The sequence below is a fragment of the Vidua chalybeata genome, chromosome 2 (genome assembly GCF_026979565.1).
Source record: "Vidua chalybeata isolate OUT-0048 chromosome 2, bVidCha1 merged haplotype, whole genome shotgun sequence".
Lineage (NCBI taxonomy): Eukaryota > Metazoa > Chordata > Aves > Passeriformes > Viduidae > Vidua > Vidua chalybeata.
In genome coordinates, this window is record NC_071531.1 from 74,364,290 (window position 1) to 74,390,160 (window position 25,871).

The window sequence follows — 25,871 nt, forward strand, 5'->3', positions numbered from 1 at the left end:
CATGGTGACCAATGGTCTACAGTAGGACACGAAGGCAATTCAATAGGCAGTGATGTTCTGGATGGGATGTCATGTGCAGCAGGAGTCCTGTCTCTTCAGCCTCCTCTGCAGCATGATCTGGCCTGGGCAGGCATGCCATTCCAGGCACCACTGAGTATTTGGCTTTCCAGGACTGCTGCTGCCTCAGGTGAGCCTGGAATCAGCTCTGAGTCAAGAAGAGGTCTTTTTCCTCCAGGTGGATCTGAAGGCCCACTGTGGATTGTTTCTCCCATGGCAGCAAGTCCAAATGGAGGACCACAAAGATGAAGGCAATGAGGACAGAGACAGAGGGTTGGAGCACAAGCTAAAAGAATTGGGATTGTTCAGCATGGGAAAGAGGAGATTCCATGTTGGTCTTACAGCAGCCTTCCAGGAGGATTCCAAGATGGCTGGAGAGGGAGTTTTTACAAGGGCAGTTAGTGCATAAGGCAAAGGGGAATGGCTTTAAACTGAAAGAGGGCAGGTTTAGAGTAGGTATTGGGAAAAAATTCTTTTCTGTAAGTGTTGTGAGGCACTGGCACACGCTGCCCAGAGAAGCTGTGCATAGCCCCTCCCTGGAAGTGTTCAAGGCCAGGCAGCATGGGGCTTTGAGCAGACTGGTCTAGTGGAAGGTGTCCCTGCTCAAGACCTTGAAAACTTGATCCTTAAAGGATCCATACAACCCAAACCATTCCGTGATTCTAGGACTTTACCTCCACAGCTTAGATATGGGGAAAAAAAAGACATACAGAGACAGAGTACAAAGATATTCTTAATTGGTGTGATATTGTATTTTCTCTGGTCTAAGATTTCAGAATTTGTTCAGCAAAACCAGTACAGCTAGAGAACATTTTGCGTGTGACTCAACAAAAAGCAAACAGCTCTGCTCAAGGAGGCAAAGGACATTGAATCTCTGGATAACTGCCTTCCATTCCTGTGTCTTCCTCCTAGAGAAGTCCATCTCTTTTCTGCCAGAGGCTGGTGGACCCATTCAGAGAGAAGAGGACACAAGAACACAGGACCTGCTTCAAAGAGCTTGAACCTCCCTGTGTTCCCTGAGCCACTACATGCACTGGGGATGCTGGACAAAGCTCATTGCACTTCCACACACATGGTCCTACCCCACACAGTGAAGATGTGCCAGAGCTCCTGACCCCTCCCAGCAATGTTCCCAGCTCCCTGCTCAGCTCCCAGCTTTACTCAGGACAGGGATATTTCCATCACACAATTACTGCTGCAACTTCACAAATTCGATGATGCATCGTATCTGGTTTGACGTTATTCCAGTTGTAGAGAGCTTTTTCAGGCGCATGCATTACAGTGCAGTTCTCATGGCCTGGACTTGGTTCTCCTTCACGCCAGAACCTGGGACAGAGACAGGCTTGTTACTCCCCAGTGTCCACTGAAAAGCACTGCTGGAAAAGGCCACAATGGGATGCAAGACTTGAAGACAAGAGACAGACATTCCCAATGCTGATTCATGAACAGAAGTGCTCTTCCTCCCACTCCATATCCCACGGGCACCAGTGACACATGGAAACCTGCCTCCTTCCTACAGCCTTCCAGCACAACAGGGCCCTGCTCCATCCTGCTGGGGGGAACTGATCACCACCACTCACCCCACGCACCTCACTCCCAGCAGAGGCCAGTGTTGGCCTCCAGGGCAAGTGTGTTCTCCAGAAGAAGGCACATCAAGGACAGCCTTGGTGCTCTCTCCCTGTGTCCCATCTCTTTCCATTCATTTCAGCACAGGCCATTTTGTGTATTTAAGTGCTGTGCAGGCCAAGCAAGGCCTGTCAATTATTAAGTGTTCTTGCTGATGGCAAGATGCAGCTTTTCTATGCCTACAGCAATGATTTCTTGTGGTAATCACATATCCTCTGAACAGAGAGAGACATAGCTCTCCTGTGGAAGCTGTGAGAAAGCTGTGAGAAAGCTCAGAGAAAGAATTAAAACAATTATTATCTTTCTCTTTGCACCTGTTGTTTATAGATATGATTCTCCAGAGTGTGCTGTTCATAGTTCACCAATAGTGTGAGAAGTTTTCACTTTGAGACCAATCAAGTCTCAGCTTAGTGAGTAGAGTTATAAAAGACATGCTACATTTTATTAAATGCCTTCTTTCACCTTCTGAAGACTGGAGTCTTTCTTTCCATCCCTGACTCAACAGTGACAATTTCTAGGTCACAGGTAGATAATTCATAACCAAAATCCAGCACAGATGGGGCCATGTGAACCTGGTGTCCTACACAGCCCTCTCCTGCTCTATCTTTGATCTCTCACAAAGCAGAGGGGTCATAACCCCCTCTCATGCACCAGCTGAACCTCTCACATCTCTCCTACTTTCTTTCCCTACCAGCAGTCACACCAAACACTCTTCCCCCAGAGATACTCACATTGGTGTCCCATTATATGGAGTCTTGTCCACCCACTGCCACTGGCCCACCTTCTCCAAAAACAGACCAATGTAGAAATTGTCTCTTCTCATGAGTTGACCTATCTGCACAGACAGGAATTCCTGGCAATCAGAGAGAGAGTGCAATGTCCATGAGGGGCAGGACTGAGCACAGAGAGGCATCAGGAGTCCCTGTGGGCTGGGGCTGGTGCTGCAGAGGTGCAGACAGGACCTTCCCCCTCCCCTGCAGGACACTCAGGGGCTCTGAGTCCCCTCCAGGGCCAGCACTGTGTCTCTGCCTGCTGGGTCCCTCTCTCAGCCCTGTGCACTTACCTGCTCTGCCTTGCTGTTGATCACCACCAGCTGGGAGCCCATCCCAGTGCAGTTCTGTGCACTCTCAGACCATGACATCGTGTCAGGGGACAGGAAATAGCAGCTTCCTTGAAACCTTCTCCAGCCCTTTGGGCAGCACGTCCAGCCTCTCTCTGTGCAGGGAGAGGCAGAGAGATGAAGGCTACTAACAAGAGAGGGTGATTGCAGAGATCCAGATTTTCCAGGGACAGTGCTCATGTCCTCCTCAGTGACATTTCCTGACAGAAAGTGCTTGAAAACACAGGGATAGTACAGACATTTCTCCCCATTGCTTTTGACTATGACCAGTGAGGTTTGTGTATCCAAAGCCGTGGCAATCCTTGTAAGGGGATCTCAGGTGTCTCCAAAGTTCTCCTGGGGATGTGGTTTGACTTGCCCTGGTACAGCCTCCTTGAGGCCCTTAGCCCCAGGGAAGAGGGGACACTGTGAGTACTGACCTGTGCCTTGTGGCAGCGCTGAGTCGCACTCCCACTCCGAGAACTGCTGCTGCAGGGCCGAGGGCTGGTCACTGCTGTGGCTGAAGGGAACCACTGCAGAGGGAGAGGAAAGGCAGCAGGATTACCCCTTCCTCCCAGCTCCTCACCCAGCATCTCTGGCCCCTTGACTCTCCTTCCACCATTTCCCCAGCAAGCATTGTCCCAGCTGTCACCTCTCCTGGCCCACACCAGTGGCACAGCTGCCTTCCCAGCCAGAAAGGGACCGTCTTCCAAGTCAGACAGCAGAGGGACCCCTGGAAGCACATCCCACTGGGGACATGCCACACACAGGGCAGGAGTGATCCCTCCCAACCACAGCCACTCTGCCATGCACATACCCACAGCCCAGCTGCCAGTCTACAAAGCAGCCTCTCATTCTCACACTTTGTCTCTTCCTCAGCTACACATCAACAGGCATTTGGAGGAGTTACCTCCAGCTGGGCCTGTTCCATCAGCAACACCCAGTCCAGGTGAAGGGAATCACTGACAGCTGGAGCTGCTGAAACCAAGGTGCAGCATAAATCCCTAGGACTTCCTAGCTCCAGTTTGTGGGGAATAATGCACTCTTGGTGACAGGCCACAGACACAATCCCAAGGACTTAGTAGTAACTCAAACATACAGGAGGATGGATTAGGAGCTGATCAGGGTGTGCGGAACAATCCAGATGCCTGGATCCTGATGCTTAACAATCCAGATTCATCATCAGTCATTTAATTTAGAAGTGTTTTTACTTATGAGCAAAACAATCCTAGTGGTTCCAGTGCCTGATTAGTGAATTGCTGTAATGGAAGAAGGCTCAGAGGCGATGGGCAAGGGCAATGCCTGGCTGACCACCCCCATTGCCAATAAAGGTGTCCTTATCCCTACACAAAAATAAAGGATGAGAAGAAATTTGACTTTTAGTTTTGTTCAGCTGAGGGAATTGAGCAGCTGTGGAAGTGTTTGTTCCCTCAGAGATGAAAAAGAGGGCAGCGTCTTCCTCAGTTAGCCAAACCAGCACAGGATGAGTGGGTACCTAAGTCCAAAATAGTGTAAGAAACAGAATGGCTAACAAAAACATACCTGAAGAAAGCAATGGGCCTGAGCTGGCTTTAACTCCCCTACTTTGTCTTGGTACTTGGGGGCATTCAATGTCTTGATGTGGAACATACTGCAGAACTATGTCCTGTTTGGGGCCCTCATAACGAGAAGGATATTGAAGTGTTGGAGCATGTCCAGAGAAGGGCAGTGAAACTGCAGATGGGTCTGGAGCACAAGTCCTATGAGGAGCAGCTAAAGGACCTGGTGGTATTTATCCTGAAGAAAAGGAGGCTTATGGTTGACCTTATTGCTCTCTACCTCTCCCTGAAAGGACGTTGTAGCCAGGTGGGGGTCAGCCTTTTCTCCCAGATAACAACCAACAGGACAAGAGGAAATGGTCTGAAGTTGTGCCAGGAAAGATTTAGATTGGATATTAGTAAAAGCTTCTTCACTGAAAGGTGGACAAGCATTGGAAGAGGCTGCCCAGAGAAGTGGTGGAGTCACCATTCCCAGTAGTGGTCAGAAGACAAGTAGATGTGGCACCTGGATACATGGTTTAGTGGTGGGCTACATGGCAGTGGTTGGTTAGTGGTTTAACTACATGACCTGAGCTGTCTTTTCCAACATTAATGATTCTATGATTCCATGCTTGTATGACCAGCAATTAAAATCATGTTTGTATTGTGATCCACCTGTGCATTGCAGTGGCTGCTCTCTGCTACATGCAATTTGTACTGTTTTTTCACTTAAATGCTGTATTGCTATGCTAAACCAAAATCTTGCGTAGCGTCAATTAACTTGGGTAAGTAAAATTTCACTAAAAATTAAACCTTCCATGTGTCTCAGAAGGTATCAGATGCTAACATCCCAGCCTAAAACTCCCCAACCATTCGCCTGAGTACCATGAAAGGTTATATATTTGGGAACAAAGGAATACAAATGTCTGGGACTCAGATGCTAAGGGTAGCAAAAGGAAAGGCAGTGATTTATCGTAATAAGATGCCTCTTCCAGAATCCAGCATGGTTATTGACAACTTGTGCAAACATACCATGAATTATCTTAATAGAAAATGAGAATGAAACAGTCATCACAATCTTCACAAACAGCATGTCCAGGTATAACCGCTAATGAATTATTCTGCAATCAACCCTAAAAAGTTGTGAGAATATTAATTAACTGCACTATTAATTAAGTGCACTATGCAGTTAATTCTGGAGATGCCAGGACTGTGAGAAGTCATTTTTTCCACTAGGACACAAAGCATATCCAAGTACCTTAGAGAGCCTAAGTGCAGATTTAGCTGCCTGTATAGACACTTGTGCTTCTGTCTCCACTTTTCCCCATCTGTCAAAGGTAACTGAGTTCTTTTTGTGGGGAATGAAGGTAGAGAATTGTTCCACAGCTCCAAAAAGGCCATGCAAGATTGGAATGTGCAATCTGGGCACACTGTTGAGGCCTCAGGGTAAACAGTGGAAGATTTGGGGATGTATGCAGACATATACAAAGTCAGGGCAGGAAAACCTGAGACCTTACACAAAGCCCAGACAGCCATGAAGCATGGTTTCTCTACTTTTCTCCCAGCACTCCCCCCAGACCTCTTCCTTGTAATCTCCTTGCACATACTCACCAAGGAGGACAACAACAAGGGCAATGCACACCAAGAGAAGCAGCAGTGAGATCAACCATGGCAGCCACAGTGGGTACTTCTGGGGATGTTGCTCAGGCTTCTTTTTCTTGGGAAGTCCTAAAAGTGACAGAAACACATCAAACAAAACACTACAGTCAACTATGGGTCTGTCAGTCCACAGTCGACATTACCAAGGATGTACTACTCAAGGGAGGGCTCCTCAAAAGAAAAAAAAAAATCATTTCTGACATGGAAGTTACAAGGTTTGGGAGAAGAGTAGACTGGGGCAGAGCAGGGAATGTCTGTGGTTTCTGGAGAAAAGTCAAATTCAGTAAGTGTGTTCACTACCCAGCCAGTGAGCCAACAATGGTAATTGTTGGTGTTTGGGGGTGAGCCTTCACAGGGCCTCAAAAACTACAGTGAAACAATGTCTTTCTAGATTGAGCCCAAAGTGGCTAAATGTAACATTGCTCAAACCATGATACTTAAGACATACAAGGGAAGATTTCATGTTGACTTATTCCCAGAAAGCTTTTTCTGCCTCCTTCAGTACCCTTAGCTTTTTGAATTCCCAGTGCAGAAGATTGGTGTAATCTGAGTGAGGATGGGAGTCAAAAAATGTGCAAGGCTATGATGGCACATCATCATTGGGAGATTGAAAGATATATTTTTCCTCCCATCTCTGTTTTCCAAGTCAGGATTCAAAGACTTGCTGTAATAAAACTAGGTTGTGCTAGGCTGGATATCTAGGGAGAAGAGGGGGCTGTGTCCAGCAGCCTGAGTAAAGTACTCAGATTAAGATTTGCCAGGACCTCACTTTTGTCTAGAGGGATATTGCCAGTACTGAGGAGGTTTGGGAGCAGGCAGGAGAGTGGGTTACAGGGAAGGAGAAGCAAACACGCGTTAGGGGATTGTTCTAGCTTGTGGCAGGTACACAAGCCAGGGCAAATAGGAGGGTAAAGAGACAGCAGCACTCACTGCAGGACAGGAGTAAAGAAACTTTGGGAGAGACTACTATTAAAGATTAGATTTAGAGAGCTTTCATTCATTGTTCAGCATGAAGCTCCCAGGTCTGTCAGCAGCCAAGTGTGCCTGCCAGACATGCCTAGTAAGCAAGACTGTAAGAAACCTGCTCTTTGTGGAAGCCTTCTGACTACTTCCCAAAGGCTTGGGAGAGACTGCTACAGCAGGGGAAAAGGCATCATTTTTCATCATCTGGAGATAAAACATGTGTGGACAGACAAGGTCCAGGTTTCCCCAGTCAAATAATGTTTTTCTAGCCAGAGCTTTTGCCTTAGTGAAAACAAGGAGCCCCCTCAAGATCTGGAGTTCAGAAATAGCTCTAACCAATCTAACTGTTTTTTTTGATACATCCAGAGATTGTTCAACCTGTGCCCAGTCAGACCTGAGCATCCCACACTCACACCCAGGTGGTACAGGGAGCACTGCATGCTGTGCACCTCAGCAACACAACTGAAGTGCAGTAATCTTGTGCACACTCAGTGGGTTGAACTCCCTGCAAAATGCTTTCCACAGCTGGTCTGTGCTCTGTAACATGTGCAGCATGATCACAACACAATAGACTTGATGTCTTTGGAATAATCATTTGGAGCACAAGGGGGAACTTCCACCACCCCCACCTCACCACAGTGGAAATGTTAACTACATCCAGAACCAACTAATCTTGGTGCACTGAAAACAGTGAGCTTTCAAGACAGACAGGACTATATACACTATTTATTTCCATGACTCATGCCTCCGAGCAAGCAAGGAATAACCTGGAGGTGATACCTGCTCTGTTTGGGATTGTAAAACTGAGATAAAGCTGTAAATAGGCAAGCTATTATATATCCTTAGGCAGCAGTAATTATTTATTTAATTTTTAAAAATTTTTATTCATTGATTTATGCACACTTACTTTTCCTGCTCTGGAACCTGCTGTTGTATAGGGTCCTGCATGTCAGGCAGAAGCAGTGAGCCATACACAGAACACCTCTATGGGTTCCTACTTGTGGAATAATGACTACAGAGTACCTATTAACCAGAATATGCCTTAAATTTGCACGAAGTCTAGTAAAACAACAATTTTACCACTGTAATTTTTAATAGGAAAAAAACTTTGTTTGTTTGGTGTGTTAAATGTTTTTAGGAGTCGCAGACATCAGTTACAGATTTGGATCTCCCTCCAGATCTTAAATCATTCTTCTTCTGTATATTTCAGAGTGTTTAAGTTTTGGGTCTCTCTTCTCCAAGGACCATTTCCCAATCAGCCATGAACAATGGGGCTGTGTTTCTGCAGCCAGTACCACTTCTCATGAAGCTGCAGAGTACAACTGACTGCTCTACTATAAGCAGGCATGTAGATTCTCCTACCCTCTCCACAAGCAGCAATCTGTAGTCTCACTCAGAGGCAAGAGCAGCCAGGACTTGGGCTTATTTGCTGCTTTGGGAGCCCCTCCACCTTTGTGACAGATCAGATTGTTTGTAATAAACCACAGCCTCTACTGTTGATACTCAGCATGGTCCAAAAATGACTCTTTTAAGACTACATAACATGTAGGGTACTGAGGGAGCCCAAACAGGTTCCTTAATGAATGTTTGTGCTCCCGGTAGTCATTCCTGTTCATGTTGCAACTCTCATTCACCTTTCCTCTTGGAGACGTTCCTCAAGACTCTTATTTCAAAACTCTTTCAGTCTCCTGATCATTTAGCTCCTTTTTCTCACCAATCCATCAAGATCAGGTAGGAACCAAAGTCATAGAAGGAAAAATCTTCATTCCCTCTACTTCAGCCCTGCTCCCTCCAGCTCCCTTTCTCCCAAATAACCCATTCATTCCTTACCTTTGACCACTGGAGCCGGCAATTCATTTTTGAACTTCACCTCAGCATAGGTGATTTCTGATGCCATTTAATCACAGTGTGACCCTGTCCTTAGTTTTGCCACGTAAAAGGTGGTCCTTCTAGCTCCTTGTTTCCAGAGGGTGACACGAATAGGTTACTGAGCCTTTCCCATCTGTTCATTCACCCTCTACCCATCAATGAAGGCTGTGCTGAACACTGGAAGCACTGGTGATAACCCAAGAATTCCTGGGAGCTCAGAAATGCCCCAAAGAGATCTTCAGTTTCTCAGACCAGGAAATCAGCCCTGGCACCATGGAAGATTTTGAGACATAAAAGAAAAATGAGAACCTAACAACTGAAAAGGAAGTTGCACTGCTTCCCCATATCAGATTCTCAGCTGATAGGCTTCCTTTTCAAGACATTTATAGTTTTTTTCCCTCTTTTTAATTCTCTTATCTTTTATTATCTCCCCATATTTTCACACGTTTCTTTGTCTGTTAGTAATTCTACCATTACTCTCACATTTGCACCTATCACAGGTCCTAGCCCAGTTTAACCTGCAGTCCAGAACAAAATGCATTCTGCCCTGTTTGGCCCTTGTGGTTAAGCTGCATTTGCTTAATGCATAGCTTGCATGTTGCAGCTATGTCTCATTCTTCAAAGTCAGCTCCAGCTGGAAGCTAGCACTAGAAAAATCTCAGACTAGGAAATGTTCCTGTAGAAGTGAGACTGGGGAGTTGCAGCCTTAGACAGAGCAATAAAAATAATCAGAATATTGATATATCCATGAAGAAACAGAAGGATCAGGCTGGAGTCAGAGAGGAGAACAAGCAAAGTGGAATTTTTAAAAACGTATGTTGATGGTCTGAGAGATTATTGGGAAGAGTACACACAGAAACTTTTCTAATTAAAACCTGATTCACAGCCTGTGAAGTTCAGAGCAGTGCTTGCTTCAGGCTCCATTTCAGAGGCTGAAAAGGGATGGTTTACATTTTTCTGCTACTTTTCCAACACTGTCATTTATCTCCCTTATCTGCTTTCTGGTAAAAACCTCTGATACCACCTTGAGCAAAATGTGCTTAGTCTGATTTCAAGCTGGAGCAGATCTTGAAAGGAGACAAGGGAAATAGCTGCTGAGATACATTCTAAATCAGAAAGACTTCTGAGAACAGATGCCAATAAGTCAGGCAGGGTGAGGAGGGTTTAGTTAGCAGATAGGACTAAGGTTTGGGTTGGAAGGGACCTTCAAAGACTATCTTCTCCAGCTCACCTGTCATGGGCAAGGACATCTTTTATTACATCAGGCTGCTCAAAGCCCCTTCCAACCTGGCCCTAAACATTTTCAGTTAAGGGGAATCTGCAACTTCTCAGGGCAATCTGTTTCAGTGCCTCAGCACCCTCATTGTAAAGAATTTCTTCCTTATATCTGATCTAGATCTGGCTTTTTCAGTTTAAACCTATGACCCCTTATCCTACCACTACAGGTTCCATCAAAAGGCCTCTCTCCATCTTTCTTATAAGCCCCCTGTAAGTACTGAAAAGCCACAAGAAGGTCTCCAAAATGACCAGAAAGAAGAAGCTAGTTAGTTTGGCTAGCTGGAATTCCCTTAAGGCAGAGCAGAATGAGATGATCACAGGACATCCAGAGAGCACAGAGGGTAACCAGAGCAGAGTTGGAGCTGAGCTAAGGCAGTAGAAGGAAGAACCTGAACCAGACAACAGAGAAGAACAATGTGGCAGAAGGTAAATGGAATCTGAACATAGTTTATGGAGAACTGCCCCTAAGCAGAGTGAGGCAGTAACTGGATGTCTTTACCAAGGATTCTCTTTGTGTCTTGTGTATCCTGAGCTAACTTTACTTCTCCTTTATGTATTGTGTGCAAAGAGGATGACTTTCACCCAAGAATAAGAACACCTAAAGGAGAGAAATCTGGTCCCTCAAGCAAGCATGCTGCCTGCTTCTCTTTTCCAGTCTTTCAGCACTATCCTTTGTCTTCAGTCTTGGCCCTCTCACTGAAATTAAGCCTCCCTAAATCTCTGCTGAAATCTAGTCAAGCTCTCAAATTTCTTGTTGAAAATTCAGAGCAATCTGCATGCTTCCCCCTGTCCCCACCCAACCAAGCCTCAGCAGACCAAGTCTTATGGGAAAAAGGCTTACTTCCTTGCAGGGTTTCAAGATTTCCACTGTGAAGAAAGAGGAAACACAATCAGCAGACAGAGAAGGAAGCTACAGAGCAGATTCATCCGCTTTTTCCACTGAAACACATCTCCAAACACAGCCGAGGCAGTTCAAATGCAAATTCAGGCTCTAGCTGTTTTTTTTTTTTATTAGATGACGTTAGACTGCACTTAAATATCAGTAGACAGTTCAATTCTTCTTTGTCAGCCATCAGAGTTGTTGCTTGTCATCAAAATTCAACCCTGAATCATACTTCCACGGGATGCAGTGCTGAGCCAACATGTAACAACAATCACGTGATATTCCTGAGGGAAAAAATTTGTCATTTGAATTTCATATACACTGATGGCATGTAAATGAGTGAGAGATAGAAACAACTGGACCCTGCAGTTAGTTGTGGTGCTGAAAAAATAATAATAAAAAAAATTTTGCTTAAAACCCCCCAAAACTCATGCTTTGCTTCCTTGCATTCTTACTGCTCTTCCTCAGTAACTCCATTCCCCCTCTTCCTGTGTTCTGCTCACTCCCTTGTCCTCCCACAACACTTGTGTTTCCCCACAGATCTCTTTCAGCTCAGCCCTACCGCACATTGCCAGATGCCTCCCATTCTCTCAGCTCCCATGTGCCTCACAAGCTCCAGCTCCTTTGTGGGACTCTCAGAGTTCTGCTTTCCCTCAGAAAAGCAGCTGGTTGCTCCGTAAGATCCATGGGCACCCTTTCTCCCTGACCCAAAGAGAAGGCAGCAGAGGCACTAATGCTATTTCTCCTCTACCTGTCAGCGAGGTTTGAATAAGGTGATACCTGCAAGCCTTTCACCCCACAGCCAGCATCCCCCAATTTAGCAAGCAGGTCCATGTGAGCAGATGAAACTGTGCCATTGCACATGCCTTACTTCTTTTGAAAATCCAGCTGAACCTGAGGAATCAAATTCAAATTTATAGGCAAAGAGTAGGACTGGAATCCTAAAGCTGTGACCCCACACATTCCAAAAGAAATCCCATTTTTAAATTGACCACAGCTGTGGTGGAAGCTGCAGGGAAGTGACACACTTCTTACAAGCCAGTTTGAATACAGAGGGGCAGCTGAGAGAATTGAGCTGAAGGCTGTGAGTCATCACAAGTGACATGGAGGTTACACAGGGACATCACATTGGCCACCCAAATACCTAGACCCTCTTTAGAAGATTTGACAAAAGGCAAAATGAAGCTGACATGGCGAAAATAATTTCCCAAAGGGATTATCAAAATGCATTTTTCAACAAGCTGACCTTGCAGCCAAATGAGGAAAATTGAAATGAGCATGACCTCCGGTAAGTGCAAAACCATAACAAAGCAAAGGTGTCAGAACTTCCTCGAATCCTTTATATTTGATATACTGAAGAGGAGGGTATAAAATAAGCAGTCAGAGAGAACAAGCACATCAAAACAAAGCTAAATTAATTATTTGTCACAGTGGAATAAATTGGTGAAATTCACACACAAGAACCCTGGTTTGTGGAGAACTAAACCAAAGGATCTGTCCAAAATAAAAGTGATTGTGCAAAATGTATGGAATTAGCAGGCCTGGGCAAGATGGTTCCAGGGATTCTCAGGAAACTCAAAGGTGAAAGAGTTGCTAATAGCAATGGGTCATCTTTTGCCTTAAACTATCTTTTAATCAGCAAATCCCACACTGGCAGGGAACATATCAAAGAAGGAGAAGGGGAGAAGTCTCAGGGAGACTTAGGAAGTTAAAGATTTGACATCTCTAGTGGTCAGGTTAATATAACACAAGAATTAATAGATGGACATGTGTATAAGTATGATGTACTTTGGGGAGTGTCAGTATAACTCTTGTAAGGAAATCCTACCTCTTGTGGGTCTTTGCCTACAGTCCTGGCATCACCTACTCTTATGGCACTTGTAGTTAGCACAGACTTCCAAGTCACTTAGATAAAAACCTAAACCAAATCCAGGCTTTATATCCCTGGACCTGGGTGAGAAGAGCATCAGAAGTGAATATATGCCACCTTCTTGGTCTTCTCTCTCCACATCACCTTGCTTCTTTTCAGGGATTAAGGCTATGGAGCAGAGCAGCCAAGGGAAGAGTTAAAAAGGCACTGGAACACAGAGAATGGGGACCCAAGGCCTGACATTGAGCAGTTAATAAGGGATATCAGATAACAAATCAAAGAGATTCAGGCAGCCCAGAGCTGCTTGAGAGCTCCTGAAGGATTTGGCTGGTTAGAGAGAATCTAGCAATAGGTGATCCCATTGTGTACCTTGCTGCATGGAACTGGTTAGGGAAGGGAGGGGAGGGGTAGGATGCTCCAGTTCATACTGCTCCAGGGGACAGTGTGGGAGCACAGCAGCCTCTTGGGATCTGAGAGAAAGGCACCCTATGCCCTTCTCAGCAAAGGCTGACACTGGCCAGAGCTGCAGGGAGAAGAGACCTCTTCTGGAATGACAGAAAGTGAACCAGGGTTCCATACAGGTTGCTAAGAGATAAAGCAAAAAAATGGCTTCTATGGATCTGTGAAAGAACAGGAAAAATACATTTGAGCATCCGGGGTGAAGAGGAAACAGGGAAGTACTTAATGGACAGTGGGAAAGGGGAGTGAGAGCAATGAGTGGGATGGATTAAACAGAAGGTAGCACTGTAAAGCCACACAAGTTTCTGGCAGGTGGCAGCACTTCACCACAGGCAGACCTGAGTCGGCAGAAAGACACGGAATCCTGAGCAGAACCACCCAGCGTGACACGAATACACTGCCAGAGATCAGCAGCTCCCCAAAACACTATGGTTATAGTACCATGCAGAACACAGGGGAACAAAAGAAAAGTAGGAGAGATAAAAAGAAATGTTCCTCCCCAAAACAGCTTGTGCATTTCTCCTCTGGCCACATCCCTGCCAAGTTTTAGTAAGTGCTGAGGGTTCCAAGCAGAAGAGATCATGTCCCAAAGTTACCTGAGCTGAGGGAGCTCAAACTCAGTGTGAACTGCAAAGGGAAAGTCATGTGCTCACTCTAGTGTGATGACAGGTTACCAAAATTCCTCAGGTGTAAGGGAAGGAATAAGAGAAGGAAGGACATGATCCAGAGAATTTTCAAAGAGACAAGAAGCCTCAACCTGCCTCTTTACATGTAGCATTAACAGAGGATTTTCTTCAGAAGAGCAAAGATATGTTTTATTTATTTATTTCCCCCGATTAACATATTACCAAATCAAAGCCAAAAGAGGGCACATTCAGATGCAGTTACCTCAGAGCTTTGTTTTATGCCATTCATGGGAACATTGCACCTTTGTATCCTTCCTCTTTTGGATCTGAGTCACAAGTCTCAAGGCTATGTTGGAGATCAGAACCAGATACTGCAATTGCTTGCCACAGCACCATATCTGGCTTCAAACCTGGGCTAGATCTAAATCCTGGTCAGACCCCAGTGGCCTGTTTTCAGAGGTGGGGCTGCAGAGTTTATCTTCTTAGAGTGGGCATATGGAATTCACACACACAAGTTGTGGCCACATAACACCTCTCCACAGAAGCAATTCTTCATGCTTCATTTCCAGTTCGAAGGATCACACAGAGATCTTCAGTGCCTTGAATTCTGTTTGGCTGCTCTCTGCCCAGTGAGGTGAATGCACATGATCTCCCTCTCTTGAAGGGGGAATAGGGGGAGTGGAAAGAAAAGCAAAAAAAATGGAAAACAGTGGAAAACAACCACAGTCACCAAGCAAGTATCGGGCTGTCACATAAGTTCACCCAGAGTCATGCTGTAAGCTTCGGGCCACTCTTATTGGAACTTAAACTGTTTCCCTCCACATCCTCTGCATGCATGTAAGTGGAATGCAATAAAAAAACATTCTCATAGGGAGGTTCTGGGGTGAGCTGTACTGGTTAGGCTGTCCCAGCAGGTGGTACTGGAATAGCAGCACAAACCTTCCTGGCCCTGCAGAACTCCCTCACCCCCTCCTATCTTCAAGGGTGGATTTATCAGGAAGACTGCAAGTGGCCTGTGCTGCCCCTTACCCTGCAGCCAAGGTTGGCCCTGCAGGCCATTTGCAGCGTCCCAGCCCAACTTGTTACAGCCAGCAGCGAGGTGATGGGACATCATCTGCCTCCAGAGCAGCCATCCCATGTGTCCAGTCAAGATGGGACAAAGCCAAAGCCATCTGGAAATAGCCATAGAAAGCTGAACTAAATCCAGGGAGTACAGTCAGCTCAACCAAACACTTCTTGGCACCTCATCAATGAAACATAATGGGAAAGATTTAATGCCAGGCAGGGAGGCTCCAAGCTTTGGGGTTCAACCATATGCAGGAACCTCCTCATGACACAGATGGCAACACCATCAGAGGGGGAAAGGCAATTTTTTTTTGAAGAGCACACTCTCCAGGTGCCTGTGTCACCCACTTTTACCATGCCAGGACACTGAAGTCAGCACAAGGAAGCAAAGAGTGGGCAAATGGCACTCCAGGGTGCCAGCCTCAAGCACAGAGCTGGCACTGATCCAGAGGCCAAAGGGCTCATGCTGCTGACTTTCTGACAGCTGGGATTGACATAGAGGACAAAGTGCTCCTCGATGTGTCTTAAGACTCTGCCTCCAGATCACAGTTATTTGCCTATTTAGCATTTTAAGACTGGATAGGACAAGCTCAGCATGCCATCCCGCTCTTCGCAGAGCCTCTGCCCTTTCTGTGGGGAAGGATGACTGTCAGATCTCAGTGTTTGCTTTCACTGACCAACCCCCCACATCAGACATCTCACCACACTGCTGGCCCAGTGTGGGATCTACCACAGCACAGCTGAGCACAAAAGTTGTGCTAGGAAATACTTCAGACTGGAGGTATCTTGTTCAAACCTTGCTCAAATCAGGACAACTTTTAGAGCTAGACCAGGGTACCCAGGGCAGGTTATCTGCTTACAGTAACCCTGTTTCTGTATAGAATGTATCACTTAAGGGCTTTTCCACCCAAAAAGAGTGATTTCCAAGCACACTTTGTACTTGCACCCATGGTATTGACTTCAGCTTTATGTACTGGTGACAGCAGCCCCTAGCTCTGGGCCAGACACACAGCTGTATCTATACCCAATTAGCATATATTCTCCAAAGAAAATGCTCTCCTACCCCTTCCCTCTCACTTGAACCCAGATCCTTGTCCCTGCCAGCTAACCAAAAGGATGGTTTGTGTAGCACTACCAACATAGCATCTTCCACATCTTTGAACATTTTGCTTAACACCATAAACATGGACTCATAAATAAGTGCTTAGCCACCACTTTAAAGTTAGGCCCAAAGGAATGGAACTCCTCCTAGTTTTTTTTTAAGATAACAGACATCCATACCTGTATGCACACTGACCACAAGAGTGGATGTGTTCCTGCCCTGGCACAGCTCAGTTCCAAGCCCTACAATACCGTGTTTGTGAATGAGGGCACTGAAGCACAAAGGGCAATAGCATAGCAGGACACAGCTACATTTGGAAGCACCAGTTCCGTCACTGCTAAACTATCATACTACAAATTAGCAGCTGCGATTTCTTTTCAGAGTGCACCCCACCAGTGCTAGCCAGGTCTCAGGTGATGTCTGCTTGCATACCACCTGCCACCCCTCGACTGCCGGGCGCTCAGCCAGACCCTGGAGACGGAGCCCAGGGATTGTGGGAAAGCCCGCAACAAAGGGATTCGGCAGCAGATGGCAGCACACGGTCGCGGGTGAGACTGAACTCAACTCCTGGTCGCGGGTGTCACCAGCCCAGCCAGGCTCGCAGACCAGGCTTGCGGGGGCAGGGAGTGCAACTCCTACCTGTACATGCCTAACACACAAGGCTCAACACAAAGGCTGCAAGTTACAAGCGGCTCCCTCCTTTAGGGAATGTCTCTTCAGACTGCTTCAAGGCTTCAAAAGCCAGTCGACTAAGCAAGGCAGCTGCCTCTACCTCAACACGCAGGAGCTGCCGTCCTACAGTGCCTGGGAAAGAAAAGAGAGCAGGCCATTCATTGCATGTCACCTGCCTGGCCTGCCCCAAACACAAGTGATGCAAGAAGTGCACCCCAGGATCCCAGCAGTGACTGGAAAACATAGCTCTGGTCAGGAGCCACTACGGGTCCAGCTGTTGCTGGCTGATCTTCCTATGCTCAGCTTCAAGGAATGTCCATCATAGCCCCAGCTCTGGATGGGGACATCCAGCTATAGGTAATGGCAGGTGGCAAAATTAAGCTGTCATCCTGCAATGTGCTTTCCCTGACTATCAGCATGGACAGAGCTATTGTCTTGGAAGAAAAAGACCAGTAACAGTCTCCAGAGTGAGAGTCTATTGTTCACATAATGTAATGAGCACTCATCAGACTACCTAGACCTGGCGGCATGTGTGTTAACCACTTGTGCCATAGTACTCTGCTTTATATACATTAACAGCCCCGTTTGGTTTTTGTTTGATTTCCTCCAACATACAGCCCTTCTTCTCCATTTCTTCAGGAGTCCAAACACAGCATCAAGACTTTGGGAAATCTGGCAGGTTTGTGTCTGCAATCCATATGGTGTGGCTGTGGTAAGAACAGTTGCTGCATGGCTCTGAGACACAAAGTCACAGAACATAGAACATAATTAATGGGAGAAGGGGCACGGAAATACGCACATCCCACCTCAACTACAGCTCCCACAGAAGAATTGACAACCAAAAACCAGACAAAACTGGGATCTTCCCTTTGACACTTGTTTCCTGATTCTTTCTATGTGCTACAGTCTGTCTCCCAATTGGAAGAAAGGGAAAACTTGCACAGGACTCACCAAGCTGTGCATCCTAGCAGGTCTTGCTGTGAGGAAAGGCATGGGGCCTGGGAAGATCTCCACACATGACTAAGCTCTCCCTCATTAACTGTTTCCCAGTCTTCTGTGCTTCTTTATGCACAAACAGGAATATCTCTCAGCACTTCCCCTTAGGTGAACTTCATCTGAAAATTCTTCTGCTCTGGAGATAAAAGACCCTTTTAGACTTTTCAACTCTTTCTGCTGCAAGTACCTACTGAAAGGTCTGAGAAGCTCTACCATAGCTTATGGGTAAAATGCTACATCTTCTCCCTGCCAGGACCTATACCACATGCCCATCCTATTTACGAAAATAAGGTAAAAGCTTTAGTCCTAGAGCTGAAAAAATGTCCTTTTTTTTTTTTTTTTTTTTTTTCCCAGACGCTACAGATACTAGAATGCTTGACAATTCAAATAGCTGTCTTCAAAGTTTAAGATTTCTTATCTTTACCCAGGCCACAAGACTTGTGTTGTACTTCCAACACAGCCATATACACAGCTTTGCTGTCTGGCAGAGGAACATGGAGCAAGCATGCTGTGCAAGATGGCTGCAAGCAGGCTTGATAGAACAATGTCAGGGCCCTGAACATATTCTTCACCTCCTGGGGGACTGGCTGGACTCAGGTCCAGCTTAAGTAATAGAGGTGTTTGGCTTTGAGAAACCTCAGCAACATTGGCCTTATCATAGATAAGTGTCTCACCCTTGGACCCTGCCTGAGCTAGCATAGCCATGCCTGGCCATGTCCTTGTCTGGCCACGTACCCTACTATCTAAATCCTTATCTATCTTTGATCTGCTCTATCTTTGTGCTTAGGTACTTCAGGACTGCTCCTCTGCTGGTGAGGCCACTGCCCCCGCCTGCTCTGCTGTGACTCATCTTCTTGCTTCCTCTCTTTCCAGGCAGTCTGTCCTTGCTGCCCCTAACAAAGGGCCCACTTGGCTCACCTTGACCATCTCTCTAGTAGGCAGAGACTGTTTCCCATCTACCAGCATGGAAAGAATAATTTCTGAAAATATCTGCAGGCTGTAAAAGCCTTTAATGTCTGAGATGCTAAATATCAGGGCAACTAAGTCTTCTCACTTGCTTGTTTTCTCCACACTCTTACCAAGTCCCACAGGAACCTACACTCAGGCCCATTTCCATGTTGTTGATCTGTGTTTGGTATTGTGTGAGTTTTTTTGCCGTATGTAGAACAGCCATGTCATTTTTGTGTCCTTTCTCCACGCTCCTACCTCTTTGCCCAGACAGACCCTGAACCCATCACTCCTGGACTTGCTCTTGTTCAGTCTGCAGGCCACAACAGATATGCAGAAGGATAAGCAGGCTGTGAGGATCTTGCTGGAGACATGAAGACCTTCAACCTAGAGGCTTCCAAAGTAAAAACAATTTGACAACTTAAAAGACTCATATTTTTTCCCCAATAATACTTGTTTAATTACCATTTGCACCAGTACATCTTATGCTTTATATACATATATCTTTAATTTTTGCTTCTTCAGCTTTTCAAATACATAATATATTATCTCCAGAATACTAAGACAATACAGAAGAGGCTCCTAGTTAGTTGTTAATTGGTGCCATCAACTTCCTTGGTTGGGGAATTGATACGTAGTTGAAATGACAGGACCTCACAAGGACGTGAGCAAACAAAAAGACGACAAAGAAAACAAAATGCCAACCCAGGAGTCTCTGTTGTTGCTTGCAGACTACAGCCATCCACAAGTTCAGGAGGCAAGGAGTTGAAGTATAGTGAGACTGCAGCAGTGACTATAAAGGCAGGGAGGGCTGGCAGGGGGAAACACCAAGAGAGCCAGGGAATCAGGGTTAAATGACTACTTAAAATACATCCAAGAGCAGTCTGGTCCCCACTTCCATAAGTGGAACTGCAGCAGCTTTTAGAGCTATTTCAAGAATGTTCCTCCCCAGAGGGATGGTCTAAGTGAAACTGTCTCCAAAATGCCCTCACTGTAGCCAGAAAAAAATGACAAAAGACCTTTGCCAATACAAGGTGCATACATGTAACTACTCTTCTAAAAGCCTCCCCAGAAAATTTTTGCCCAAAGGGAAACATTTCCTGGTAAAGGTGTGCTAGAGACACGGAAGTGTTGCTGTGTTGAGTGTTCAAAACAGGAAGAAGCCTTCCAGCAAAGCATCAATGCCCTAGTGTCCCAGTAACTGGGTACAGACAAGAGTTACTGAGACCAACTTCCCAGCTAGTGTTTGGGCTTCTGTGCCAGCATGAAGGGTAGCAATTCAGCAGCGTGAGGTTTCCAGCCTGCCCTGTGAGTTTGCCCACAGTAACCAACAGACTAATATCCTAATATCCCAGATCACATCCACAGCTGTGGAAGATGAAATAGTGTCCACGCTGCCTCAGGAAACTCTCCCAAATAAAAAAGTAGGAAGTCATGGCTTTTTATCTCTCTCTAACTCCCTTAACCACACAGGAAATAGAGGGGGCTTGGACACATTAAAAATAAAAACATAAGTTCAATAACTAGCTCACATCCCTAAAAGTTGGATTCAGAAGAAAAGTCAAAATAAGGAATAGAGGTGGGAAAATTTTGCTCCCACAGATCTCAGGATTGAGTCTACTATACACTTCTTGCTCAAATGAGTGAGTTAAAAAGGGGAAGAAGACTGTCCATCAGAGAATAATCTATTGTCCCACCATAATTCTTACTGTAGCTATGCAATACTTGTAACACAGTGCCAAGTCACTACACAAGGCCAGGGCTCAGGATAGTGATGCAGGAACATGAAATGCTGAGTGGTGGGAATCACCTGGTTGTCATCTAGTGCAAGTAACTACCAAATTGTAAAAATAGGCGCTTTTTTTCCCTTAAAGCTATTTCCAGTTAAAACAGCTCAGTGACAGCGAGGCCTTTGCCTGGGGAGAAAGGAGTTAAAATGAGAGAAGTTCCTCCAGTGAACCTGCAATCCAAATCAGGAGCCTTGAGATGGGGTGCCCACCTGGAACTACAGCGCAACAGCAGCAGGCCTACTCAAGGACTTGCATGACTCCTCCCACAGGAGCACAAGGACATGCAGCACTACCAAGAATTGCACCAAAGATGGAAGAGTAGTGCATGCATGGGGAGAGTCACTCCTCACCACAGATGTCATTAATCCAAGAAGGTTTTGTGTTGAGAAAAGACCTATCTCCTTAGAGGCTCCATTTAGCAAGTGTAGCCAAATGCAGCTGTCCTCAGCACTGCAGGGGCTGCAGTCACTACTGAAAGCAGCCACAAAAAGCAACAGCTTAGCCAGACAAAATTTGAAGGACAAGGAACCCAGAGGCACCTACCCAGCCTCCTCCTGTACCCACTTTCTTCAAGATTCTTGCTTTCCCTGTATGGAAAGACAGGGAAAAAGAGCTAGGATGTACCATGGACTGGCCAGATGGAGGCGATAAGGCTACCCCTTTTCTCCTCGCCCATCTTGGGAGGAGTCAGTATGTTCTCTTTACGTTCAGTGGGATCGAAAATAGTAAGTTTAAGTGAAGGTCTGATTTAAAAATGAAGGATTGTCCCAATTTGATTGAAGACTAGAGAGGTTTGTGCCCCCTCTGATCCCATTTGGTGCTTCTAGGTCATCGATTTGTCCCATTCCACTGCTTTGATCATTCAGAACTGGACCCAGTTGGACTGCTGAGGAGCCTGATTGGGAACAGCACTGAAACAAAAAAAGGAAAATCAAATGAGCAGAAGCAGTAAGACTTAACTTCTGGTTCTTCCCAACCCATCAAGACACTACCCTTCTTGTGTTCCATTCATTACAGTTTACCTGGATGCAGTGCTGAAGTCTCCCCAGAGATCCGTGGTAGCTGATACTGGTGCCTTGGATGCAGCTGCAGGAGCATCTAAATCTAAAAGAATATCTAAAGCAGAAGAGAGAGAGAGAGAGAAAAATACATCAGCTTATCTAGAAAACCCTACAGGCATTTTAACTGTCACCTTAAACAAACTCCTAGATGCAGGGCAGAAAATCTTTGAAGGGACTCCAGCTTTCCCTGCAGAAGTCAGACTTTTTGAGGGGCTTGTTGTAACAGCATCTCCTTTTGCTGAATGTGCACACCTCCAGCTTGCACTGCAAGGGTACATTGTCTTCAAGAACTATTCAGTCTCCACTCAGCACACCACCGGACACATTATTATCTCTCCCAGCAGACATAAGGCTCAGACTCAACCCAAGCTCAGCAATCGTAACAGCTGCCAAACAGGCACCACCTTAACAGTACAAACCACACACTGGGACCACATGGGCCCTACTCAGAAGCTCGTGTTTTCTTCTCACTCAAACCTGTGGACAGCACTGCTGAAGTCAGCCTTCACAAAGGGATCATCAACTCTCCAGACACCTCTGCACGGTCACACTTTTAACACAGCATCCAGAAGACTGCAGCAACCTCTTTGTTACAGTATCACAGGATGATTTATGTTGGAAGGGACCTCCAACGATCATCTCATCTAGTCCCACTGCCATGCCATGAGCAGGGACACGTTGCACTAAATCAGGTTACTCAAAGTCCCATCCAATCTGGTCTTGAACACTTCTAATGAAGGGGTATCCACTGCTTCTCTGGGCAACCTGTTCCAGGGCTTCACCACCCTCATGGTAAAAATTTCTTCTTTATATCCAGCGTAATCTACCCTCTTTCAGTTTAAGCCTCTACCCTTTGCCCTGTCACTACAAGCCCTGGTAAGAAGTCTTTCTTCATCTTTCTTACAAGCTCTCTTTACATAGTGAAACATCCCCCCAGAGCCTTGTCCTGTCCAGGATAAACAACCCCAATCCTCTCAGTCTTTCTTCACAGGAGAGTTTCTGACCATTCCCATGGCCTTCCTCTGGACCCAGTATAACAGATCCACATCTTTCTTGCACTGGGGACACTGGAGCTGCCAAAGAGACCAAAGTCCTTGGAACAGACCATGTCTCAGAGGGCACTAGGTTGAACACAGTTTGCTGAAGCAGCACCTGCCAGTGTCTGACAAACTGATGGCTCAGTGCTAAGGTTTACCTGCATTGTTTGCATCACTGGATTTCTGCACAGGTGGTGGTGTGACATGGTTGGCAATGGCTGTGGAAGAAGGGGGAGGTATAGGAGGGACTGCAATTTTGCCTCCCGGTGGGGGTGGCAGCAGGCTTAGGCCCCCTGATCCAGACACACGGGGCTTGGCTGCTCCTCCTTTCTTTGACGTCATGTTCTGTGTTAAAAAAAAAAAAAAGGAAGCGTAAAGAAGAGTCTGCATTGCCACATCTAGAGGAAGAAGCAGGGTAAACTGGTCTGCTTACCCCAATGTTTAGTTTGATGGTCTGCCCTTCCTTAAACCCTAAGTCTAATTTGGGACGTGTGTCAGCTTCCTGGGACTCCTTGGAGATTTCAGTCTCCTGCTTCACCCACCTAAAAAGAAGAGAGGAAAACATGAGACCCTGTGTCAAAAAGGAAAAGTGTTTTAGAAAAATGTGTGGTTTCTCCATCCATCCCACCAAACTACTTTGCCTTGTCAAACCAGCTACCTCCCTACTCCCGATGTCACACAGCACAAAGCTAGGACCACCACAAACCCATGAAGCTGTTTAACACTGAACTTGGAGCATCACAAGACCTAAGCTTAAGACTTACAGATCTGACCCTGCAGGGGTTCTCAGCTTGCACGCTGGCAGCACACACAAGTGTCCCTTGCCAGAGCAAGGCTTCAGGGCCACCCCAAGGAAACCTGTGCTAAATGAACATGCACCACCACCCACCATGTTCTACAGGCCAGAGGAAAAATAGCATTCCAGAAAAGCAAAACTCACTTGAAGTGATCCTGCAAAGAGACGTTGAAGTCAAAGGCATCACCCCGATCTGTGAAGCCAATGCCTATAAAAGCACTTCGTCCTAGCAAGGAGACAGGAGTAGTCACTGGACGTGCCCTGCAACTGGGCCACAAATCCCTCTGCTTGTCCTAAACCACTCTGTGCTACCTCTCTTTGATACACCTGCAGCTGGATGCCAGCAGCTCACAGCAGTTCATTGTCCCCAGCCTTCAGGATGCACCTTTCTTCCCACGGGGCGTCCTTGGAAACCAAATGTCCCTTCCCAGCCCAGCCCCTGGACTATGTGCAATGTAGAGAACCTCTTCTGTTTACCTTGTCCTCAGATCCCTCCAGGCACACCACCTGGCCTTTTCAGCATTCCCAAAGTAATTTTCATCCTCCTGGCACACTCCCAGCTCTACCTGAGTCTCCTCCACCCCTAACACTTGGCACCTACGTCAGCTCCCAACTCACCAGTCCCATCCTGAATTCGAATGACAAAGTAGCGGCTGGAATCTGCCACAGTCTCCACTGCAATGCCAGGGTATTGATCTATAGGAGCCTGGGCAAAAAGTTCTCCTGCAGACAGATAATCAGGTGTTAAGAAGAACAACCCCTTCCTAAAGTGTGCCCAGGGCTGCCATGCACATCTCTGGGCAGGCTTAGAAACACAGGCTCGGGGGCAGCAATCACAGTCACAGCCTTGGCAAGGCACAGCCTTTCCCCTACCTGAAACCTTATCCTCCAGTTTTATGTAAGCAGTTTTGCCTTTGGAGGTGACACGAAGCCGTCCTGTCCAGTCTGGATGGTCCAGTTTCCAGTCAGATGCCCTGAAAGGAAGAGCAGCTGAACACTGACCATAGTCAACCTCTCCAATTCTGCCCAGCCACCTCAGCAGAAGTCTCTGCTCCCAAACCCTCAAGCCCTGCAGCTGCCTCATTCCACTTCCCTCCCCAAATAAGACATGGGGTCTCAGCTCCTCTCATGCTGCGGCCAACTGACACACGACTCTGACTGGCATCTCTGGGCAAAGGGAAAGAGACACAGTCCAGAGAACATCAACTCCTCACCTGTGTAAGTTTGCCAAAGAGGGGAGACAGAAGCACAAAAACTCACTTCAACAGGAAATCCACAAAAGTGACTTGTGAGCATTGGGAAGACCCCAAAAATTAATTAGTAACATGCTGAAAAGACACTCCATTATACTACCCTATGGCTGTAAAATAACACTGAGTACTTCATAGCCTAGAGGCAGCTGACTTACACCAGGCAAAATACACACACAGACATTTTGACCGATCCATCACACTCTGCCACAGGCTCTTGTGAAGGAAGAAAAAAGGAAAGAGAGAAAAAACCCAACCTATAGCATCACAGAATATTCTGAGTTGGAAGGGACCCACAAGGATCACTGAATCCAGCTCCTGGCCCTGCAGAGGACACCCCAAAATGACACCATGTGCCTGAGAGCATTGTCCAAACACTTCCTGGACTCTGGCAGGCTTGGTGCTGTAAAATCTACAGGATTTTATAACTGGAAACAAACATCCTTGGCCAGGCACAACATCCGCCTACAGTCTGTCAGGTTCAGGGAGTTCACAAACCCACTCCTCCAGCAGGCCTGTGGGCACACCTTACAAAGTCACCCTCTGCTGCTTTTGGCTGACCAGAGAAGGCATTTCTAACTGCTGGTTCTGCAGCCTCTTCTTAAAACTCACTCCGAATTCCGCCTGCTTTCCTCCCCACCACTGCGAGAGCCACCAGGCCAAATGCAACGTGCCGTTATAGCACATCAGCGTCACATCGCAGAGAACCCAGAAACCGGGAGCAGACATCAGCTCTGCCTGGAACAGCAAGCTGCCCCCTCGCCTCCTGCCCCTGATTAACAGAGCAGCCCCTGCTCGTCCACAGCACGGAGCGGAGGCTCCCCTACCTTCAGGCGCTGACCACCTGCCCACAAGAGGCACTTCCAGCCGGCGGCTCCTCCAGAGCTCGGCTGGAGGGGGCTACGGGGATGGGCAGACCTGCTCGCGGCCACAGGACACGGCTTTCCCAAGGGACGAGGCCGGGCCACGGCATGGCACAGCCCAGCCCCCGGCTGCCCTCCGGGCAGGGCCTGAGGCAAGCCGAGCCGCGCCGGGGCGATTGCGGGCGCCGCACGCTCCCTCACCTGTACCCGCGGTTGGAGGTGCGCGGCGGGATGCGGTAGACGTTGACATCGGGCTTCACGCAGAGAACGGACTCGTACTCCAGCTCGGCCGCCGCCATGTCGGCCGCGAAGCCCGGCGAGGAGCGAGCGGCGGGAGCCTAGTGACCAACGGCGCTGCCCACCGACATCTTTGATGAGGGCAGAC

The 25,871-nt window shown here is 46.9% G+C and overlaps 2 protein-coding genes across 3 annotated transcripts; both read right to left on the minus strand.

The window, feature by feature from the left end:
* Window positions 1–785: 785 nt before the first annotated feature.
* On the minus strand, window positions 786–9,109 carry LOC128783942 (C-type lectin domain family 4 member A-like). 2 transcript variants are annotated; one of them, XM_053935129.1, is made up of 6 exons: window positions 8,752–9,109; window positions 5,911–6,027; window positions 3,223–3,315; window positions 2,747–2,898; window positions 2,415–2,536; window positions 786–1,383 (listed from the first exon to the last, which is right to left on the minus strand). In XM_053935129.1, the coding sequence occupies exons 1-6, from the start codon at window positions 8,816–8,818 to the stop codon at window positions 1,239–1,241; spliced, it is 696 nt and encodes a 231-aa protein (XP_053791104.1). In that variant the 5' UTR covers window positions 8,819–9,109; the 3' UTR covers window positions 786–1,238. The 2 variants fall into 2 exon arrangements, with proteins under 2 accessions (XP_053791104.1, XP_053791105.1); XM_053935130.1 differs by lacking the exon at window positions 3,223–3,315.
* Window positions 9,110–19,308: 10,199 nt separating this feature from the next.
* Window positions 19,309–25,871, minus strand: NECAP1 (NECAP endocytosis associated 1). The gene is made up of 8 exons (XM_053934334.1): window positions 25,688–25,871; window positions 24,247–24,347; window positions 23,992–24,096; window positions 23,518–23,599; window positions 23,011–23,119; window positions 22,736–22,922; window positions 21,502–21,595; window positions 19,309–21,390 (listed from the first exon to the last, which is right to left on the minus strand). The coding sequence occupies exons 1-8, from the start codon at window positions 25,783–25,785 to the stop codon at window positions 21,342–21,344; spliced, it is 825 nt and encodes a 274-aa protein (XP_053790309.1). The 5' UTR covers window positions 25,786–25,871; the 3' UTR covers window positions 19,309–21,341.

What these genes read in the sequence shown, in the direction of transcription:
- LOC128783942 (XM_053935129.1), bottom strand. Translation starts at nt 8,818, where the DNA reads ATGGCATCAGAAATCACCTATGCTGAGGTGAAGTTCAAAAATGAATTG. An exon ending in CCTTGTTGTTGTCCTCCTTG is followed by an intron (nt 3,316 to 5,910) that starts GTGAGTATGTGC and finishes CTCCCTCTGCAG; the next exon opens with TGGTTCCCTTCAGCCACAGC. An exon ending in AGCGCTGCCACAAGGCACAG is followed by an intron (nt 2,899 to 3,222) that starts GTCAGTACTCAC and finishes CTCCCTGCACAG; the next exon opens with AGAGAGGCTGGACGTGCTGC.
- NECAP1 (XM_053934334.1), bottom strand. Translation starts at nt 25,785, where the DNA reads ATGGCGGCGGCCGAGCTGGAGTACGAGTCCGTTCTCTGCGTGAAGCCC. An exon ending in ACTGGAGGATAAGGTTTCAG is followed by an intron (nt 24,097 to 24,246) that starts GTAGGGGAAAGG and finishes ATCTGTCTGCAG; the next exon opens with GAGAACTTTTTGCCCAGGCT. An exon ending in CAGTGATGCAAACAATGCAG is followed by an intron (nt 21,596 to 22,735) that starts GTAAACCTTAGC and finishes CTTCTGCTTTAG; the next exon opens with ATATTCTTTTAGATTTAGAT.